This window comes from Momordica charantia (assembly GCF_013281855.1).
Source record: "Momordica charantia cultivar OHB3-1 chromosome 9 unlocalized genomic scaffold, Mcharantia_2.0 BLBB01000009.1, whole genome shotgun sequence".
NCBI lineage: Eukaryota > Viridiplantae > Streptophyta > Magnoliopsida > Cucurbitales > Cucurbitaceae > Momordica > Momordica charantia.
In genome coordinates, this window is record NW_028275167.1 from 7,929,269 (window position 1) to 7,950,754 (window position 21,486).

General features: G+C 35.0%; 2 protein-coding genes across 10 annotated transcripts; one reads left to right on the forward strand and one right to left on the reverse strand.

Moving 5' to 3' along the window:
• Positions 1–30: 30 nt before the first annotated feature.
• LOC111013444 (ARM repeat superfamily protein) lies at positions 31–8,883 on the forward strand. Of its 3 annotated transcripts, none has more exons than XM_022287885.2 (6): positions 34–190; positions 331–398; positions 4,627–4,907; positions 5,294–5,410; positions 6,097–7,971; positions 8,371–8,883. In XM_022287885.2, the coding sequence occupies exons 3-6, from the start codon at positions 4,632–4,634 to the stop codon at positions 8,434–8,436; spliced, it is 2,334 nt and encodes a 777-aa protein (XP_022143577.1). In that variant the 5' UTR covers positions 34–190; positions 331–398; positions 4,627–4,631; the 3' UTR covers positions 8,437–8,883. The 3 variants fall into 3 exon arrangements, with proteins under 3 accessions (XP_022143575.1, XP_022143577.1, XP_022143578.1); XM_022287886.2 differs by having other exon boundaries at positions 4,632–4,907; XM_022287883.2 differs by having other exon boundaries at positions 31–398.
• A 2,124-nt stretch (positions 8,884–11,007) lies between these two features.
• Positions 11,008–20,987, reverse strand: LOC111013445 (P-loop containing nucleoside triphosphate hydrolases superfamily protein). Of its 7 annotated transcripts, none has more exons than XR_015787261.1 (11): positions 20,735–20,985; positions 18,133–18,406; positions 17,811–17,919; positions 17,645–17,726; positions 17,364–17,449; positions 14,235–14,338; positions 13,983–14,113; positions 13,718–13,811; positions 13,240–13,295; positions 12,170–12,286; positions 11,008–11,474 (listed from the first exon to the last, which is right to left on the reverse strand). XR_015787261.1 is itself a non-coding variant. In XM_022287889.2 (11 exons), exons 3-11 carry the CDS (start codon positions 18,256–18,258, stop codon positions 11,378–11,380), a joined length of 885 nt encoding a protein of 294 aa, XP_022143581.1. In that variant the 5' UTR covers positions 18,259–18,406; positions 20,508–20,589; positions 20,735–20,980; the 3' UTR covers positions 11,008–11,377. The 7 variants fall into 7 exon arrangements, 6 of the variants coding, with proteins under 6 accessions (XP_022143581.1, XP_022143582.1, XP_022143580.1 ...); XM_022287889.2 differs by lacking the exon at positions 12,170–12,286 and adding an exon at positions 20,508–20,589 and having other exon boundaries at positions 20,735–20,980; XM_022287890.2 differs by lacking the exon at positions 12,170–12,286 and having other exon boundaries at positions 18,133–18,328; positions 20,735–20,980.
• Between the last annotated feature and the right edge of the window lie 499 nt (positions 20,988–21,486).

The following is a 21,486-nucleotide window of genomic DNA, read 5'->3' on the forward strand; positions in this document are numbered from 1 at the left end:
TTACTTCTCATCAACCATTAAATAACTCAAAATTAGTTCTTCTCGTTTACCCTTTAATCCAATCATTATCCCAAAGAAAAAAAAAATCACATTTTCCATTTTCCCCAATTTTCCCGTTCTTTCAATCTTTCATTTTCGATTGCTCCCCTTGCTTTTTCACCTTTAGGAGACAACAAAGCTCTGAAACGAGGTAGCCCACCTGCTGCAATTCGCCATTTCTCCCTTTCTTTTCGTCTCTTACCTCAGTTTTTTTTCCCTCCATTTCGTCTCGCTGCGAGCTGCTCTAGCCAACGGATGCATGGAGTTTCTAATTTTTTAGTTTCTGTGAAGGATTTTCGTGAAATGGTTTTCCTCTTTGATCCGGTTGTGCCGTAATTCGCCTGTTTGAAGTCTCGCAGGTAAGATGGGTCTTTTTTTTTTTTTTTTCTTTTTGGTTCTTTTAATTGTGAATTGTACGTCAATTATTTACATGAATGTCTTTATGATTTTCGAATGATGTAATTTCTTGATTGGTTATGGAAATCTAGTTCCTATTTACTTCAAATACGAGCTTGTGCGCTCTTCTCATGAGTGGCGATGTGGGCTTTGTGGGTTTTAGTCTGATTTTGGAGGAGACTGGATTCTCCGTGGCTCTTCTGGTTTTCGAGAGTTTGATTGATGCCTGTGCCTTTTTGGGCTGGATTTTCGAGAAATTGTTTTGGTGAAAATGAAAAATCTCTGGTTCTGAAGTAAATGAAGGAAGGACGGTGTTACAATAAAATCTGTTTCAGTAAATGCCAATGGTTGGAATTTGGTTCTTTAGCTGACGGCTCTCTGATAGTGAGAAGATTGTATTCGTTATTTTCCAATTCTTGCTAATTTATAGGGGTTTATGTGAGGAAGGAATCGAATAATATCCTCAACATGTGCCTCCAAGGGGCAGTCCGATTGGCAAAGACTTGAGGTCTCTTAGTCATACAAGCTTAGAGGTCTCAAGTTCGAACCTTCCGATGAGCTTAACACTAAAAATTCTTGATGTTTCCCGGGTTCAAGCCTTGAAGCAGGAATGATCATCAATCTCCCTTATTGCAGTTGATAATTGGAAAAATGACGATTTCTAACATTATAGTTGGTGATATCATTGTCGAAAATAGGAAGGACTGAATAGCCATTGGTCTATTTGTCAAAGCCATTAATTCTGGAATTATAAATTTATTCAAACTATAATTAGCTTTGAAACAAACTTTTCTTGTGAACCTATAATTATAAGTTAATTCTTTGGTTCTATTATGAAATAACTCATTTCACTACAATCTGTTTGCTTAAGAGTTTGGTCTACTAGTAAATAAACTCGACTAGTTCTAGGGATCCTTGATTGTTGGTTCTACTGCTGAAGAGCTTCATTTGCAATGCCTATTCTCTTAAGTTTGGGGATGGTAGCTGGGTTTCCTTTAGGAATGATCCAATGAAGGGATGTCATTGTTTCTGAGAGAATTTTCCAGGTCCTTTATCCTTCCCAGATGGTGGACAAAATTGTAGGTTTTCTTGTAAGTGTGAAGTAAAAAAAATAAAAAAGGGACATTTATCCCTCTTTTTGCCATTCCTGACAATATCATTCTCTTTGTAAAAAGGGTTTGTAAGATCAGAGACATTTATTCTTTTTATGCAGTTTCCCATGAAAGATTTGGGTCTTGATCTTCAATTGTTGTAATTTCCAGTGGTGTCTTCCAAACAACATTCAGAAATTCTTGCTACAGTTGTTTTGTGTCAGGGCTTTGAGAAGAAACCTAGGGTTCTATGGACAAGTTCTATTTCCTGTTTGGTTGTTGGAGCTTTGGTTGGACAATAATAGGTGCATTTTTAAGGATAAGCACAAGAGTGAAGAGGAAGTTCTTGTTATCGTGCCTTCCTTTATTTCTAGATGATTAACTTTATTTAAACATTTTTAATATAAATTAATTGGAGATTCAAACTCCATGATGGCCACCTACCTATGAATTAATTTTCTATTTGTTTCCTTGGCAACCAAATGTATTTGGGTTAGGTGCGTGCTAGCTGGTCAGGACACTGTATAATAAATATATATAAATTAATTGGAGGATTTTTATAATTTTTTTTGGCTATGATAGGAGAAGTTTTTGTCCTCCTTTCTGCCTGTTTGTATTTCCATTCTTTAGACTCTTGAAGTGTAAATTGGAGGTAGATTGAATCGGGCAGTTCGACTTAGCCTGAGTGAGCAAGGGTAGGGCGAGATTTCGGCTTTGGAAATTGAGGTGAGTGGCGACCTGCACAAAGAGAGAAAAGACACTAGTGTGGTATACTTTGATACTTAAGTCAGGGTTTTTAAGCTATGTACGAGTAAAGAATAGTGAGGTGAAATTGTGTCCCCAAAATGGTTGCCACTAGGGATGGCAACGGGGTGGGGCATAGCCGGGGGGGCCATTCCCATCCCCGCCACGTTGGGGATTTTTTCGCCCATCCCCGCCCCCGTCCCCAAAATTTTGGGGGCGGGGACGGGGCGGGGATTCCCCGATCGGGGACAGGTTCCCCTATTTATAACTTTTAAATTTAATTTAAATTTTTTTTAATTAATTTTTGTTATTATTAGTATAAAAAGTGAACAAAAAGTTGCTAAATGAGGTGTTAGCTTGAGTTTTTTTTTTAAATTAAAAAGTATTTATAAAATTAATATATATTAATATTATTATATAAAAAAATAGAAAAAGTAATAAAAAATTAAACGGGGCGGGGTTGGGGATGGGGACGGGGCGGGGACGGGGCGAGGGGACCGATCCCCGTCCCAGCCTCGTCCCTGCCGGGGAACCCGATTGGGATCCCTGGTTTGACCCCGTCCCCGGTCAAACCGGGGAATCCCCGACCCTGATCGGGTCGGGTACCCGCGAGGATCAGGTCCCACGGGTATTTCTGCCATCCCTAGTTTCCACCTCCCATATTTATAGGCTTATGGGGATGGTACCTCCGTAGGCATGTGGATTTGGCCCTTTTGGTGATATGGCCGACCTAGGGTCAGCTCGGTTTGTTTTTAAGGCTGGGTGGATCTATTCCCACAAGAATTGTGAGCTCTAATAGGCTTGTCCATCTGGGGAAGGACTGCCAAAGAAGATTAAATTTTTCGTGTGGCAGTCTTACTTGGTAAAATCATTACTTGGATCGTATTCAGAAGCATTCTTCTTCCTGTTTGGGGCTGCAATGGTGTATTATTTGCAAACAAGACTCTGAGGATCTCGATCACATCTTATGACATTGCAACTTTTCCTAGAAGATTTGGAGCAGTTTTTTTGAGATTTTCGAAATTTCTTGGGTCCGTCATAGAGATTGGGGGGAACGGTGGAGGAAGTGCTGTTGTCTTCTCCTTTCTGTGAGAAAAGGAAGGTTTTTATGGCAAACTTGTTTCTTTGCGATTTTGTGGGAAATTTTGTTGGAAAGGAACAACAAAATTTTTAGGGGGTGGAGAGGGATGGCGAGGCAGTTTTGGATCTCATTAGATTTAATGTTTCTTTATGGAAATTCGTTTCGAAGTTTTTTTGTAATTATCAGTTAGATTATATTCTTTTGGATCGGAAGCCCTTCTTTAGTTAGGGCTTCCCCTGACGAGCTTTTGTTTTTGTATGCTCGTGTTTTTGTTCTCTTTTTCATTTATCTTAATGAAAAGTGCAATTTCTTGTAAAAAAAAACGTGGTAACACCATTCTAAGCTGGTTGGTTCCACATTGGGGTGGCAGTCCGAGGGCCAGTTCGGGAAAAGCCAACCTTTCCCGTTGCTCTGTCTTTGGGGTTGGCATCCCTGCCTAACCAACCTGGTGAGTTTCGGCACCTTGGTTGTCCTGAGATTAGCCCAACCTGCTTTTGGGGATGCCATGGGCTCTTGTGGTCCCATGCCTAGCTGGCAATTGGCCCGCCTTGAAGGGTCACGAGCTAGGGGGAGGTCGGCCTTCCCCTGCTACTTACCCTTGGCAGGCCTGCCTCGTGCATGCGCCTGGGATCCCTTTCTCAGGTCGGTCAGTCTCTAGCTCTACCCCCCACTTAGACATTTTTGTATCTAATAGAAAAGAAAATATTTTTTATGGTTACACTCCTCCCCATTAGGCATCTTTGATCTATTAAGATCAAATGAATTCTCAATCTTCTTCCTCCTAGAGTTTCAATGGAATCTCAACTACCCCTTCACATGCATCCAATAGTGAATAATGAGCCATCTGGATATTGCAGAAGCCCATTCTAGAAGAAAGCTTAAAGTCAGATTCTTGACAAGTTATTTTCATTAGAGGAGATTCTTGGTTCAACGATTTTTTAAATTTGCTTTGGTTGGTTTGGTTGTCTTTAATTTAAGCAATCTTCATTTTCTTCAAAGCTTCAAAAAATCAAATTCATCCAAAGTTATCTGTATTTCGGCTGCTGATATTCTCTGGAGTGTTGTTACTGCTTATTTATGAATTTTGCCTTCTTTTCTCTCCTGTTTTCTTTGTTCTCTTTCATCTTTTCTCAGTGAGAGCTTGGTTTATTATAAAAAAAATTATACATATATCGTCTTTGTGAGGAGCTTATATTTGAAACTTTGTGTGAGGAGCTTATATTTGAAACTTTGTGCTTGTCTGTCGCTCATTTTGTCACATATCCTTGAAATCAGGACAGATGGGAACAGCCTCTGTACAATGTCTGATTAACAGTATTTCCAGATTCATTCATCTAGTTTCATGCCAAACTACGAAGCCTTTGCCTCTTCCGAAGGGTTGCAGAAATCTCTCTGTTGTCCTAAAGCTTTTGAAACATTTGCTTGATGATGTCATTAGCCTCAAACTGTCTTCAGATGAGTTACTTTACAGAGAATGTGAAGCACTGGATATAGCTGTTAATGAGGCTCGGGAGTTTGTAGAAAACTGGTGTCCTAAGATGAGCAAAATTTGCAGCGTGAGTTACCTCGAGAATCAGCTTTCTTATATTCCTTTTTTTTTCTTGGTTTCTACTACTTGTAAAATTTAGTAACTTCTCTTGCATGCATTTATGGAACTGGCCAAGCATTTTCTGCTAGCGGCTTGTTTGATTTCAAGAGCAAGAAATCAAACACAATTTCTGAAACGTGTGTATAATAATTCTAATCGTATTATATGCATTTTCGATCCCATTTTGCTATCTTTTCTACAAAATGTTACCTTTTTGTAGAAAAATAAATGGAAAATTAAAACATTTTACAGTTTGAAAGTATAGTTGTATAGTTTGTCCTTTATGGCATTGAGTAGACCCTTTCATCTTATTAATTTTGAGTTAATTGTCCTTTTGTTTTGTGTGCATCTTAGGCTTTGAAATGTGATCCACTCCTCATAAAGATTCAAAACTCTTCACAAGATATTTGTGAGAGTGTTTGGAAGTTATCGGAATCAGTATCCTGTAGCTCAAGTCTAAATGCTATTCAGGTATGTACAAATATGGGAACATTTATGGCACTTTTTATTTTATTTTACTATTTTTAAAAAAGGTTAAATTACAACTCCAGTCTAAAAACTCTGAGAATTATGTCTATACTAATAATTATAAGTCTATAATTTTCAATTTTCAATGTTGTGTCTAATAGGTCTCTAAATTCTAAAAGGTATCTAGTAAGTTTCTAAACTTTCAATTTTGTATCTAATAGATAATTGAAGTTTAAAAGGTGTCTGATAAGTAAAGGATCTATTGGACACAAAATTAAAAGTTCAATGATCCAATATAGACAATTTTTGAAGTTCAAGGATCTATTAGACATAACATTGAAAAGTTGGAGGACTTTTTAAAGTTTAGAGAATTTTTTCCCCTATGAGAAACTGGCTTTCATTGGAAAAAAAAGAAAGAAATAGTATACAAGTGCATACGATAGCCCAACAAAAGGAACCAGTAAAAAAGCTAACTAGCTATACAAAAATGACGCAACCTTGAAACCTTGGAGACCGAACTTACTATTAAAATCTTTTAAAAATGACTAAGCTTTTTGGAGTAGTGAACATTTAGCTCAAACTTTTTCTCACTTAGTTTGAAATGTTAGTTCTCTTAATTTTGATGCATCTTTTGTCGCAGTATCTGGTAATTTGATAAGAGCGTCATTAACATCTGATGAACTTTTCAGAATTGTCTTGAAGGCCTTCAATCATTGAAGCAAGAAAGGATATCTGAATGTATTGAAGAGGCTCTAATTAGTCAAAGAACTGGTGTTGGCCCTAACTCTGAACATCTTTTAAAAATTGTCGAGTCGCTTCATTTGATGTCAAATCAAGAACTTCTGAAGGAGACTATAGCTGTTGAAAAGGAGAGAATTAATGCTGAACGCAATAATGCGACGGAGGACCTAGATCACATCAACCAAATTATGGATCTAATTATCCGTATACGAGATTGGATGGTTAGAAAGGACTACTTTCATGGGATAAATGGAGTCTCAGTTCCTTCGTACTTCCGCTGCCCCTTGTCATTGGAGCTGATGCTTGATCCAGTAATCGTTGCATCCGGCCAAACTTATGACAGGTCCTCCATTCAAAAGTGGATTGACAGTGGGCTGACCATTTGCCCCAACACTCATCAGACGCTCACACATACAAATCTCATTCCCAATTACACTGTTAGAGCTATGATATTGAGTTGGTGCGATGAAAACAAATTGAATATTTCCAATCTATCATCGTTGGTTCAGTTGTCTCAGCAGGATCTGAATCGAAGTGATAGCTTTCGTTATTCTTTACATGGTAGTAATTCAACTGCAAGATCATCTCCAGATGTTGAAAATAGATCTGACAAGCAAAATGGGGATGTTTTTGCTAGTTTAATTGGGGAAAAATCAAATGAGAGTAGGAGGAACGGAACAGAAAAGTTTGACCACTCTTCCCCTCAGCAGTCATATGTCTACAGCAGGAGTGTATCAGCCTCCAGTGCCTTCTCTAGCATTGATTATGTTCCATCAGCACCTAATGAGTTGATGAAGATATCAAATAAACACGAATACATAAAGGAATTATCTGGAGAAATCACATCAGAACTTCCTGCTGCATCTCATAACGAAATATCGGGATTTACATCATCATTAGGAGGTGGACAGTTACAAGCTTTCAGAACAGAAACAGGAATGGTGGAGAATGAAAACTGTAACGGTACAATGGATAACTCAATTCCAGTTCTGGAATCTGAATCTGATAACTCGACTGCAACTTTACGTGTTAAGAAATTAATTGCAGACCTCAAGAGCCAAAGAGATGAAGTTCAGATGAAAGCTGCAGAAGAATTAAGACTTCTTGCCAAGGACGATGTAGAGAACCGTATTATCATAGGTCAATGTGGGGCTATAGGCCCATTACTTTCGCTGTTATATTCTGACAGAAAGGTGATACAAGAGCATTCTGTGACAGCTCTCTTAAACCTGTCAATTAATGAAAATAATAAAGCCATGATTGCAGAAGCAGGAGCAATAGAACCACTCATTCATGTTTTGAGGACAGGAAGCCCTGCTGCTAAAGAAAATTCTGCAGCAACTTTATTCAGTCTCTCTGTATTAGAAGAATACAAGGCCAAAATTGGTCGGTCTGGTGCAGTTAAAGCCTTGGTGGATCTCTTAGGAGTGGGTACTCTGAGGGGAAAGAAAGATTCAGCTACCGCTTTATTCAACCTATCGATTTTTCATGAAAATAAGGCTCGTATAGTTCAAGCAGGAGCTGTTAAGTACCTTGTTGAGCTACTGGACACTGCTACAGGTATGGTTGACAAGGCTGCTGCACTTCTTGCTAATTTATCGACAATTTCAGAGGGTCGATTAGCAATCGGGCGGGAAGGGGGCATCCCCTTGTTGGTAGAAATTCTTGACTCTGGATCTTTGAGAGGAAAGGAAAATGCTGCATCCATTCTGTTGCAACTTTGCCTTCATAGTTCCAAGTTTTGTACTTTGGTTCTCCAAGAAGGAGCAGTTCCACCCCTTGTTGCCCTATCTCAATCTGGCACACCTAGAGCAAGAGAGAAGGTATCTATTCCTTCATTTATATATATATATATATATATATATATCAAAATTGTTTACAGAAAATGTGCTTCACTTATAATACTTCTCTCAAAAGCATCCGAAACGCGCCCTTACTTTTTGTTTATTTTGTTCATTCCATTCTGAAATCCTCTCTCCCTAGTCCCTACTAAGTTATACCGTCTATTCAAAGATTATAGTTTAGTTTAATGGTATATACTGATTAAATATGTGAAGTTATAATGAACAATCTAAAATGGTAAATGCTGGTTTCCTCCTATGTTTTTGAACTGACTTAGAACTATATAAGAAACTCGGTCATTTTATTCGATGTCAGCACAAGAATGATGCGAGTGAAGAGTCGAAAGGGAGGAGAATGATATACGTGTTTATATTTTGCAGGCGCAACAACTACTCAGCCATTTTCGGAATCAAAGAGATGTATGCACAGGGAAAGGAAAATCATAGGAAGATAACTTTCTGGATTCGTCATTACTATTGAAGGGTATTATAATCGCTATCAGTTTCTTCACAAATAATTGTGTAAAAGAGACTTAAATTCTTTAGTTATGAAATTATATCTTCAGCAGTTGCATCTTATGTTTGTGTGCATCAGGTGTTTTTTCTTTCCTCCCTAGAATTCAAAGTGAGGAATGGATTGTAAATGTAGGATTTCTGCTTCTCCATATCTTTGTTTTGTTCTGTTTTTCCATGTTTTTGTTGGAATCTAGAGTTTTAGATTCTGGATTCTGTTTTGCTTTGAGGTTGGCCAGAACATAGTATGAACAGTTCAAACTGGCAGAGGATTTAGGAGGATGTAGGCTATTGGTTCTGATATGATGAGTGTTGTACATATAATGTAGATATATTGTGGACTCCCCCCATTTAATTTTGCTATAGATTGCTATTTATTTATATGATCCATCATTTTTATGTTTTTTTTTTCTAAATATCTTAGTCTGTCTTATCCAGGAGTGTTCGAAAAATCCGATGATCCAAAAAAATATGATCAATCCAACCCAATACGTACAGTTTGGGTTGGATTATAAACTTGTTTGGGTTGAGTTCAAATAAATGAAAACTCTATGAGTTAGGTTGGTTTAAGGATTTACCTAAAATCAATTTGGTTGATCCAAACTTCTTTGCTTTTTTTGATAACTTGAAGTCGGAATTTTGCTCTCCTATACCCGCTCCAAAGCCCAGACTTGGAAGACATCAAAGATTTTTGGTATTAAGCTCATCAGAAGATTCGAATTTGAGACTTCTAAATCAGTATAATCAAGAGGCCCCAAATCCTTGCTAACTAGACTGCCCCCGGGGGCGAACCAACTTGAACTTATTATTACTTCTAAAACCGTTCCTTTTACTTATCATAAAATTATATATGGATATGGTTATTTTAATTTTATTTCATTCAATCATTCTTTCTTGATTATTTATTCTCTAACAACTTTTGAAAATGACTTTGGAGGGTAATTTTTCACTATATAAACATTGACCATCGAATCTTGATTGAAAAGGTTAGAGAATATATCAAAAAATGTTTGTGATATTTGCATTTACTTTTTTTTAATATTGTACAATATTTTTAATTGAGTAACTCGAATAATACGAACTAACTCAACCCAAATATTTTATGGTCAGAATGAATTTGATTTATTTAATAAATTTATAACTCGAACCATTAGGTTAGGTGTTAACAGTATTTCAATCGAATCGAACTCATGCCTAGTCTTTATCCCGAGAGGATAAATGAATGACAATATCTTCAACAACTCCACAAAATTTTTTGATTTGTTTCTGTTGATTATTTCTTGGTGCAAATTTCATCTCCCTTGTCAAGCTGTAGTCTTCGTAATCTTAAAACTAATTGAAAAAGCCTTTTGTAACTCTCTTAGTAGGGACCTCTATATAGACTTGTAGAGTTTTCCTTTCCAATGTTTCATATCATTAATAAAATATTCTTTTTCAAATGGAAAAAGAAAATATTAGCTGCTGCATAATGTTTACAAATTTGGTCCTATTATTTGTACAAGTTTGAATTTAGTCCTTGTAATTTTTTTAAAAGCATCAATTTAGTCCTTATAATTTAGACTTCATTTGAGTTTGGTCTATATGGTTTGGATTTAGTTTCAATTTAATCGCTATGAATTCAAATTTCAATTTAGGCCCATGATTTAATCAAAATTCACTAATCATCTTTACCGATGTCATATTAACAATTTGTTCCACATATCAGTTTTTTTTTTTTTAGGTAATTGCATCAATTGAGTGCATTAGAATTTAAGGCGTTTAACTAAAAATAGAATGAAATAAAATACCAGAGGTTGTTTCACGAATTTTTTTTAATTTTTTTTAATGTTTCACATCTATAATTATTTTAGTGACTTGATTGAGGATTTTTACATATCAAGAATAAATTTAAATCTCATTTCAACACCTAGTATTAGTATTTGTTTGTCACTGTCAAAAAATAATCATTTTAATTTTTGTTATTCTTGTGCCACTTAATATTCACTCATCCAATACCAATCTCGACTAACTTGTGGGTAGAAATCCAACACATGTCCACACCAACACGTTAATAAACACATTCAAACCACTTTATACATCCATTAAACAGTTGCCAATAGAATAACCTACAAATAAAAATAGTTATAAAATAAACTTTTGAAAAATTTAAGGTCTACAATAAAATAATCTCAAAAGTTCAAATACTAAAATGAGACTTATACTCAATTTATGAGATGATAAAATATGTTAAAACTCGTACCAAGAATCAGTTCACGTAGAAATGGATGTGCTCACATAAAAGTAAACATATAATACCAAAGGGCTCATGTTCAAGCTAAGTTTCAATAATACAATTGTGACTGTTACAAATGTATGGATTAGGTAATTTCTTGATCATCTGCCAGTACAAGGGTACAAAAAGAGGTACACCATTTACCGCTCTAGATGCTATTCGGATAGTAGTGTATCAAGGTATGCAAACAGCAGATGATAAATCAGAAACTTCTTAAAAAAATACAGAAAAACTGAAAAATAGCACGCACATATTAAACCAATATAATAAAGATCACAATAATTTCCCTCCTATTCATCTTCTTCAGTATCCATCCAACTCAACCTTTATCAAAATAGTAACTAAAATTCTTCCCATTTCTTTCTCTATTTTCAAGTTGTAAAACTCATCTTCACCAAAAACAAAAAGAGAGGAAAATGAAGTGCGGCACTTCCACACACAGAAAAAACATATATATATATATATATATATATATATATAGTTGCAACTCAAAAGATTCCAACTCTAATTTGATTTTGGTGAGAAGTACATACAAGTATCGAAGAGGCCCCCAAAAAAGACCCTCCCATCATCTCAATAGTTGAATGAAAAGGAAACGGAATTTTAGTCATCATCCTCTGGATCAAAATCCTTGATCTTGACATCTGCATCCTCACCGTACTGAATGCAGTTGTCAATTTGAGCCAAAACATATCTTATACTGTGTTTCAGAAGAACAAACAATATCATATCAGCTAACAGTAAAATCAATTCAAATGAACTGAAGAATTAATCTATAAACCAATGGTAAAAAGAAGTATGAAGTCGATGAGAGGGAGAAAGAGTTCTATCTGGAAAATTTCTTGTCATGTCATGTCATTCTATTTCCAGCCGTTTATTCAAAGGACTGGGAGACAGTCATAATAAATTTTAAGACTATAAATGTTCCACTTTGATTTCGACCAATAACAATTTTACAGCCAACTAATAGCAAGATTATATTATTGTTCTGAACCCGTAAGGGCTACAGGAACTAGTTGAATACTACTCTAAAAGAAAGAAGCACAAAAACAGCCACAACACAACACAAACTTAGTAATTCGTAGTTTTCTGAAAAGCTGATATAGACACGTCAAAGACACATTTATTAAAGGTTAAATTAAAATTTTAGTTCATGAAAGGTCAAATTTATATTTAGTCCTTCGCAAAATGCATCTACCAAAACCTCCAACTTAAAATTAAATGCATCTAACAAAACCTCTAACTTAAAATTTTATGTCTAATAGGTACCTGAACTTTAAAAGGCATCTAATAAGTCCCTAAACATTAAAAGGTATCTAATAGGTCCTTAAACTTTAAATAAGTATCTAATAGGTTCCTAACACTTGTTAGAACAATAATTTAAACATCAGGTACCTATTGTGGTAACAAGGGTTAGAAGTTCTTCTACTGAGAGCTTGTCCACAATGCAATCAATAACACACGAGACTTGATACAAAAGAAGCATCCCCACTTGACCATCTCCCGAAGCTGCTGTATTTTATATTTAAAAAGATGCTGAGACACATGGACATTTATTCATCACAAGCGATTTTACTGCTGGTTTTTTTTTCTTTTTCTCTTCTGATAATTAGGAGTTGGAGCTTTGCTCCCCTATGCCCAGGGGCACACCATGCCCACCCCAAAGCCTGAACTCGGGAGAAATCAAAGATTTTTTTTGTAAGAAGCACACCTGAAGATTCAAAATTAAAACCTCCAAGCCGGTATGACCAAGAGATCCCAAGTCCTTGCCAACAAAGCCGCCCGTGGTTTGTAGACTATTGGGCCTATTATTCTCTCTTTAGTTTTTGGTTTTGTACTTAACACATTCTTTATTTCCAACAAAAGGAGCAAAACTAAAGTAATGGGTTCCAATCAAGCTAAATCAAAAATAACAAGTAATTACAAAAATCTTTGGACCGATGCCCAAAGGGAAATGTGAAACCGAGCAAGAGCCTACACCTCCTCCTAATATAATTGTGTTTGTATTTCCCATTTTGAAAAGATGAAAAGAACTAAACCTGTACAAAATAAAAACATAGCCAAACAAGGCTAAATGGACCGACTCCAGAAAACTTCATTCCATTTATGAACATCAAACATGATCAGAAAAAAATTAAAAAAAAAATAAAAGATTAAAATTTTAGGCAATAGTGTAATTGTTGAAATGGGAACACGATCATCAAACATCCAGAAGTCTTAAATTATTTATTAAAGCAGAGGCTGTTCAGTTCACAACGGCAAACAATGTAATGATGTCCTAAAAATAAACAGCTCAAATATCATAAAGTTTACTATCAGGACGTTACTTATTTGCTCATAAAATTTCCAGTTTAACTTTAAACATCAAAATCATGAGTATCTATAATGATCTTGCTAATCAGGGTATACAACAGACAATCAAGTATTGTGGTAAACTACAAGAGTGCACACAGAAAAATGAGTACCTGCTTTCCTTCCTCAAGTCAAGTGGCACAAAGCTGACCATGTTATATTCGTCCACCTAAAATAATAAATAATCATCACAAAAGAATATAAATGGGAATGTTAATGTGCACAATAATTGAAACTTTGAAAGTATCTTGGATGGTCTTTACAAGTATAATAATAAATTATCGCCTTCCAATCTAACAGAAATATGATTGATTTATTTACACTAAAACGCAAGTACTTTCTTCAAGAAAGACAAAACCCCAGTGTCAGCCAAAACCATTAGAAGTGACTACCTACTTTTGTAGGAAATCTATTGGTTTCGTATTAAACTAATAATTATTATTATAGAAAATTTCAAAATTAAAAAAAATAAATACACTGTAGGAGACATATAAACTTAAAACGTATTCTTTTGATTATGACTGCAAACGTGACTTCTCAACCATGCACCTGAAACTTGAGTAATATAAGAGAAATATATAAATTGCTCACCAGTTCAATTAGAGCTTTATTTAGCTTTGAAAATTGTGGAGCCATACGCTGGTTCAACTCTGATAACAGAACTTGAGGCTCCGGATTTAAGAAGCTAGAGAGTTTAAAAAGTGGATATTTACAGGATTAGGCTCCGGATTTAAGAAGCTAGAGAGTTTAAAAAATGGATATTTACAGGATTAGAGCAAGTTAGAAAATTACAAACAACGAAAACAGAACAGAATGGTAATAAGTTCATGATGCAGTGGTTATAGGAGATACATACTCTTCAATATCCTTTTTGTTAGTCACAAGATCCATTTTGGAGAGGATGTTAATATGTGGTAGTTCAAGTTGAACCATTGCTGAAAGAGATGCCATACAGCCACTAATGAACTTTGTAATATCTGTCATGAACTGATAAATAGAGCATTTGCCATTATAAGTTTAAAGAATGGACCAAGGCATTGTTGGGGTGATATAAAGTTATGATCAAAAGGAGGAAGTGACAAGTAACAGGTCAGTGTAATTTACAAACCTGAGAATCAAGCAAATACACGGCACAGACATTGAAATTTTTTCGCTTTAAATGCTCCACAAAGTTTTTAAGAACTGGAACGTGGGAAAAGAGCTCTATCTGACCTACATAATAGTCAAAAGTGATAAATATTTATTACATACTTCCAGCTCAAAAAAGAAATTATATTTCACGTCAAATAGTAACTTCAGTAGGTAAGATCTGTTTCATAATAAAAACATTGCACGTCCTAGGAACATTTTCCTTCCTACCAAAGCAGAAAATGAATACACACGTGATTCATTGTATGTGAAGCAATATGAGCTCAAGTTGTTTTCTTATTTTCTTATTTTCTCTTTTCATGTTGTCAGTACATGTTACCTATAGATACATCATGTGAAAATTTCCAATAAACTATCTGCTGTAATCTTTTCCATTGAGGTTAAAAATGAACAGATTATTTATTATAGGTGTAAGCGCTTCAGTGCAATGCTCACAAAGAAAGCTCTTTCACATGTACATTCAAGCAGTCAGTCATGGTTGGCTTATTTGTGGAACGTTAACCTAAGAATAGCTTGGTCTCCATCTTGAAGACAATTCGACCTCTCTATATTTTGGAGCAACCAGTCTTTGATAAAATGTGAGGGTTGGAAGAGAAGTTTTTCTTGGAGGAGAGACCAACGTTAATCACTTCTCTTTTTCGAAATCTTTCTTGAACTTCAAAACAAAAACCTATGAATTCGCTGTGGAAATTTGGGACAACTTCTTGGAGGTCCAGATGGCTTGCAACAGGTTATGCAAGGGAGGAGATCTAATTCCATTGTCCATTTTGAGAGGGATTGATCTTTGGAACGTAGATTTCTTTGTGATCTTTATAAAATATCTGATTCAGAGGAATAGGAGGGTCTGTAGAGATGTGGAGAGCCCTCAGTTTGGGCCATGGCTAGGTTCAAGCCTCCATTTGGGTCTCAGCTACTGATTACACTTGTCCCTCATTATATTGAATTAGAGCTATTTTTGTAGTTGTGTAGTTTTTTGGCCAGGCCTTTTGGTTTTTGATCTTTGCTCCTTTTGTCTTGGGCTTTCCTTTCTTGAATTGCCCTTGTGTATCCTTTTATTTCTTCTGAATGAAAGTTGGTTTTCTCATTAAAAAAAATAATAATAATAAAGAGGATTGAATGAATTACAAACAATTTTTGGAGAAGAATAACTTGGAGTTGGAATACCCTGGGTCAGGCGCACCTGACCCAAGACTCAAATCTAGGAGATACCAAAGATTTTTAGTATTAATCTCATCGAAAGATTCGAACTCGAAACCTCTAAGCTAGTATAATCAAGAGACTCTAAGCCCTTACTAACTAGGCTGCCCCTTGGTTTTTTTTCTTCGATCCTTTCGTGTTGGCTTTCCTTTTTTTGAATTGCCCTTGTGTATCCTTTTATTTCTTCTGAATGAAAGTTACTAAAAAAAATTACTAATAAAGAGCATTGAATGAATTACAAACAAACAATTTTTGGAGAAGAGTAATAAATAAACAAGGTGCATTTGGTTTATTTATTTTGTTTTTTTTGATAACCGGGAGTCAGAGCTTTGCTCCACTATACTCCATGGGCACTGGCACCCACCCCAAAACCCAAACTCGAGAGACATCAATGATTTTTGGTATTAATCTCATCCAAAGATTCAAACTTGAGATCTCTAATTTGGTATGACCAAGAGATCACATGTCCTTGCCAATAGGGTCACCCCTTGGGCTTAAGAGTGCATTTGGTTGATGATCTGAAAATAGAAATCTAAAAACAAGAGTTTCGATGAGAAAACATAGTTTTATTTTTTATTTCATGTTTTCAGTGTTTGGTAATGGATTTGGAAATTGAATCTCAATTTAAAAAATTGTTCAAAGTGTGTTTAGTAATATATTTGTAAACTAGTAGTAGTTGCCAACTAAATACTTATTACACTTCTTAAATAAATTTGAAAAATAAAAACTTAGTACAATCTAAAATATTATTAATTAATCTATTAACATATACGTTATAAATTTCGTACAACTATTATTTTACACTATTATGTAATCTATAATATATTATGTTTTATCTGTTCTAATTTTAACAAAAATGAAATCGGTTTATAACATGAAGAGGATATTTATCAAAATTTGTATCTTTTTTAATATAATTTTGCATTTTAAAATTTCAAATTTAAAATTGAAAACATAATGTTGTTTTCGGAATTTTCACCAATTGGATCACAATTTAGGTCACATAATCCAAAAACAGTTTTCAAAAACAAATCTTCCAAACAGATATTCACTGAATTCATTTGATTTAGTGAATCTGAAAAATAAGAGATAGAATCTAGATTGCATATCAAACAGACCTAAGATTTCATGAATAAATGAATTATAAGCAAGAATCCTTTGGGGCCAAACTTGATCAAGCTACAATTTCCAGATTTTGGTGTGAGAGAAACAAGAGGATTTTCGACAACAAATGTGCTCGATAAGAAGAAACCTTTGAGCTAACTGAAGTAATGTGGCTTCTTGGTGTGTTCTCTCCAATTTTTTGTGCAAAGTTATACCATCACTAAGTTAAACTCTAATTAGAAGAATTTTGATAGCTTTGCACTGTTTTTTTTTTTTTGGAGGGAGTTTCTAGTTTAGTTTGATCAGATAAAAGTTTACTATCTTGTAATTTTAAAGGTTGTAACAAATGTTAGTTAGTAGTTGGGAGGTTTTTTTAGTTTATTTCGTATGTTGTAAAAGGTTGACAAATGATAACTTCTCAGATCTCAATAAAATTTTTTGTTTCCATGTACAAAAAACTATTTAAAAATTAGAAGTATGAATGTGAAAGGTTTTTTATTTTGTTAGGTTTCTAGAATTCCATTGTACCAAACAGAAAATCAAAGGTATGAAACCTAAAATAACCTCCTAAGCAAGAGAATTCCTTACACGTCTTAACAAGAAACTAGCTAGAATGACACCGGAGGTCTGGAATCTAAAAACTGAAACTCAAAGTAGTAAGGGAAGTAGGGAACTATATAAGCATACTTTTTCAAGATATCTTCATCCTCAACAAATTGCAATTGTATTATGGGAATTTGTCTCTGTATCTTAAACATGCACACACACACTAGAGAGTGATGCAAACCTGGGCAGTCAAAAACTAAATAATCATCATCCATGTAATTGTCTAACTCTTCTGTCAACCAATCATCTAGATTTTCTTCAAGATGTCTAAAAATAAGATTAAGGTTATTCATAAAGTTTTAAATAAGCACACATGCATATTCTTCAAATTGTTGCACACAACTTCAGAAATAAAGAGAGCATGTTCACTCATTGAATGAACCAAACAGAAACACGAGGAAGAGAGAAAAACTGCATCCCACAACTTCAGAGATAAAAAAGGGCATAATCACTTAAGGATACTCCATGCAATATAGAAGGCCACCATTAGGACCAAGTCCAAGCTCCTCCATAACATCATCCAATGAAATGAGCTCCCTAATATCTGTAAGCATGCAATATAAATCACTTAAGTTTGGTGAATGAATCATTTGAATTCACAAGATCATCAAATGCAATGTCCACCTACCCATGGCTATAGGATAGTCAAAATGTTCGGCAGCAGGGTCAAGATTCACAACATGCATAGTTCGACCAACAGTCTCACAATGTTGGTGCAAGCTAGAGCAGTAAGTTGACTGATTCAGGTAAAAATTTCACTGAAGTTAGTCAGAATTGATTAACATTTTAGTGACCAAAAATGATTTCTTGCAGCTGAGATTGGAGACTTTTGTAAAATTGAGATGGTTCACAGTTGAAATCAGATAGTCAATATGGAAATAGCTACTATTTTCTGGGATAGACAACCAAAACCAAATTTTCATAAGAAACAACTACCAATTATTAAGCACCTGAGAATGGAATGTTATGGTTTTGGATTCAGTTATGAGCATATAAACAAACAATACTCCAACGGCAAAACTATAGCAGACCTTTCCACTGCCAGCAGGGCCAATAACTAGTTGTGCATATCCCATGGCAGCTTTCGAGTTGTATCACTAATTCAAAGCAGACAAAGACAGGAGATGATCCGCAATGACGCAATAACTGCAACAACAATATATGCAGAACACCAGACACCCACCGCGAATAGCAAATTCAATAAGTCAGAGTGGCCCATAAACACTGTAAGAGAGAAGCAACTTTGGTAAAAATAAAATAAAATATCATGTACTAAATATGGAAAAGGAAAAAGAAAATTTGCAGCTTCAGTTCTTGAAAAGACAGAATACTATCATAACAAAAATATTTGTGCCTCAAGTAAACTGTGGTACCTGGAAATTGAAAAGAGAGAAAGAAAAAAAGAATGGAAAGAAACACAAAAACCAGAGATTCTACAAAACCAGAAGCATCCAGACAAAGCCAACCATCCGTTCTAAACCTAGTAGCAGTTCAATTGCCAAAAAGGTTCGTCAAAGAAAAGATGTTTGAGCCAACATGTGACTTGTGAGCTAATAATTAGCATCTGTCTCTGACCAAGAGATCAAGAGATCATGAGTTCGAATGCTCCCACCCCACTTGTAGTACTAAAAACAAATCGTCGCAAAAAGTTAAAATAAAAAATAAAAATAGAAAAATAGAAAAGATGTTTGAAAAGAGATCAATCAGCTAAAGAATTAAGTCTTCCTACATTTTGTTAACTCTCTTCTTTCTGAAGTTACATGGTAATCACCATAATTGTTGAATATTTAAACAGACACAAGTTCTAGTGCATAAGAGTTTAGTCGACATTTTACGATACATCAGTTCATCCATCATCGCCCACTGATGTTGTTACCTATCATTTATTATACTATATACAAACATAATGCATAAAACAATAAATAAGAATCCATAGAATTGGCAACTAAAAGACAGAGCAAAAGTGTTGTGGGGGAAATGCAGTTCACGGTATTTTGTGGGGAATTTGGAGAGTGAAATTGTGGGTCTTCAATGACATGACATCTCTCTCCCCTTTGATTCCTTTTGGGAGAGTATTCATACTTCTTCTTTCTTGTGGTGTTTAAACCATAATAAATTCTTTTTTGGTAATTATAGCATAGCTATGCTCCGCAAGATTGGAAAGTTGTATTAGTCTATAACCTTTGGGAGGCCTTCTCATCCCCTGCCGTTATTTTGTCCTTTGTGTGATTAATACAAGTTCTTTCTGTTTCTTATTAAAAAAAATAATAATAAAATTGGTAACAACTGAAAATATGGTTTCAAGAATCTCAAGCTAAACAAGAAACCAACAAAGTGGGTAAAAAAAACAGCAACCAGTTCCTTCTGATAGGTGAAGTTAACAATTTTTATCAATAAATTTCCCAACAATGACAACTAATGAGCTCCCTCACCTAAAAAGCACGGACACGGACACAACACAACAAGATACATCGATATGTCAATTTCTAAAAAACTAAGAGTCTAGAACACACACACTGACACTGGGATACATTATTTATTTATTTTAGGATATATGTAAATTTAACATAAAAATGCTAAATGTACTTCACTCCACTAAAAAGCATTAATGTCAAGGCAATTTAATGGGTTGAAGATGTACTCCACTAAAAAGCATAAAAATGCTAAATGTAATCCACTAGAAAATCCTAAAGAAGGATTTCAATTTGATTATTGTTACTTTAGTTTAATTCATCCGAATTTGAGGGATACAAAAAGAGTAAGAATAGAACTTATTTAATTTAGCTCACACTAACACTGGGAGAAGAGTCTGGCCCAAAACAAACAAGATTGTCTCGGAAGCGACAAAGGCAGGCGATGGCAGCAGCTGCGGTAGCGGGTAAAACGCAGAGTGTTTTCATGTGGGTAGCCTTCTTCATCCGTGGTCACTAGGTAGCTTTTTCTATGGCTTTTTTTGTTTAATTATTTTAAGTTTTAGTTTTTTATGTTTTGTCTTTTAGATTTTAGCAGGGCTTCACATTGTACTTCCATGACGAGACAAGAGATGGCCTAAGGGGATCAACAAAAAAGCAACACTGACCCAAAAAAAATCGCACCCAAACTTTGAACTGTCCTTCGTGTTTGTATTTCTGTAATTAAAGCAAGTTTCTGCAACTGTGTCTTTAAATGCAAAGCCCTAACCTAACAATGGGAACCAATATTCCACAGAATGAAGAATTCTTAATAAGTTTCAGTTCAGTCAAATAACAACAATAAATTGCAAGCCGCCACAAAAACACGAGTCAACAAAAACAATCGACCAAAATCACAGGAAAAAATCATTTACCCGCTGAACAAACTGGGTTTATTTCCTGCTTCACAAAACTGTACGACGACTAAAACCCTTCAAATCCCAGCTTCAACACAAGCTCGAAGGACGAAATAGAATAACAAAATTTGGAAACAAAGAGAAATGAAATGACAATCCAATCATCAAAATCAGAGAAAGCAAAAGGAGTGGAAGAAAATAAAAAAGAATCTTCAATTTTGAAGGAAAATTAAATGAAAACTTACCAGAAAAAAACAGGAGAAGATTAAAACCCTTGAATCTTCGGGTATTGGAGATTGATCATAAGGTCAGATTGGAGCGAAAAACGGGTAATTACAGAAAGGAGAGTGGGAGAGAAATAGCAAGACAGCTAACGAAAGAGAGAAATTTGTGCTTCGATTTCAACGCGGAAAGGGAACGACTTGAGAGAGAGAGTAAATATATGAACTGACACAAGAACAGAAAGAACAACTGCCCAAATATTTGAAAGAAAATAACAAAATTGACAATAACCCAAAATCATTGAGATTTTTTTCCCCTTATTTTGTTTCACATTATAATTCTTTTACAGGTGGATTGTAACATCGACTTTTAGAACAGTAATAAATATTCAACTTTCAACTTTTAAAGACTTGGTAAGTATCATTTTCATGCTAGCTTAGTAGTAATTGGTAATATATTTCAAATCAAGAGGTCGTGAGTTTGACCATCCACCCTCACATATTATACTAAAAAAAATAAGTATCGTATTCATGATGCTATATTCAAATTCCCAGAATAATAAATATTTGAAATAAATATGTGTGTATATGTATATACACGTGAATTAACATTTTTTCTTTACAACGTGGAGTCAAAACTTTGCTTCCCTATACCCAAAGACACATGCACCCGCCTCAGGACACATACCGACTATTCACGCATAGTTCAATAAGTTCAGTGTCAATCTGATTTTTTTTTTTTTTCGAAAAAGAAACTATTTCATTGATATATGAAA

What these genes read in the sequence shown, in the direction of transcription:
- LOC111013445 (XM_022287890.2), bottom strand. Translation starts at nt 18,258, where the DNA reads ATGGGATATGCACAACTAGTTATTGGCCCTGCTGGCAGTGGAAAGGTC. An exon ending in TGACTATCCTATAGCCATGG is followed by an intron (nt 17,727 to 17,810) that starts GTAGGTGGACAT and finishes GCATGCTTACAG; the next exon opens with ATATTAGGGAGCTCATTTCA. An exon ending in GACTTGAGGAAGGAAAGCAG is followed by an intron (nt 11,475 to 13,239) that starts GTACTCATTTTT and finishes TCTGAAACACAG; the next exon opens with TATAAGATATGTTTTGGCTC.
- LOC111013444 (XM_022287883.2), top strand. Translation starts at nt 4,632, where the DNA reads ATGGGAACAGCCTCTGTACAATGTCTGATTAACAGTATTTCCAGATTC. An exon ending in AGATGAGCAAAATTTGCAGC is followed by an intron (nt 4,908 to 5,293) that starts GTGAGTTACCTC and finishes TGTGCATCTTAG; the next exon opens with GCTTTGAAATGTGATCCACT. An exon ending in CACCTAGAGCAAGAGAGAAG is followed by an intron (nt 7,972 to 8,370) that starts GTATCTATTCCT and finishes TATATTTTGCAG; the next exon opens with GCGCAACAACTACTCAGCCA.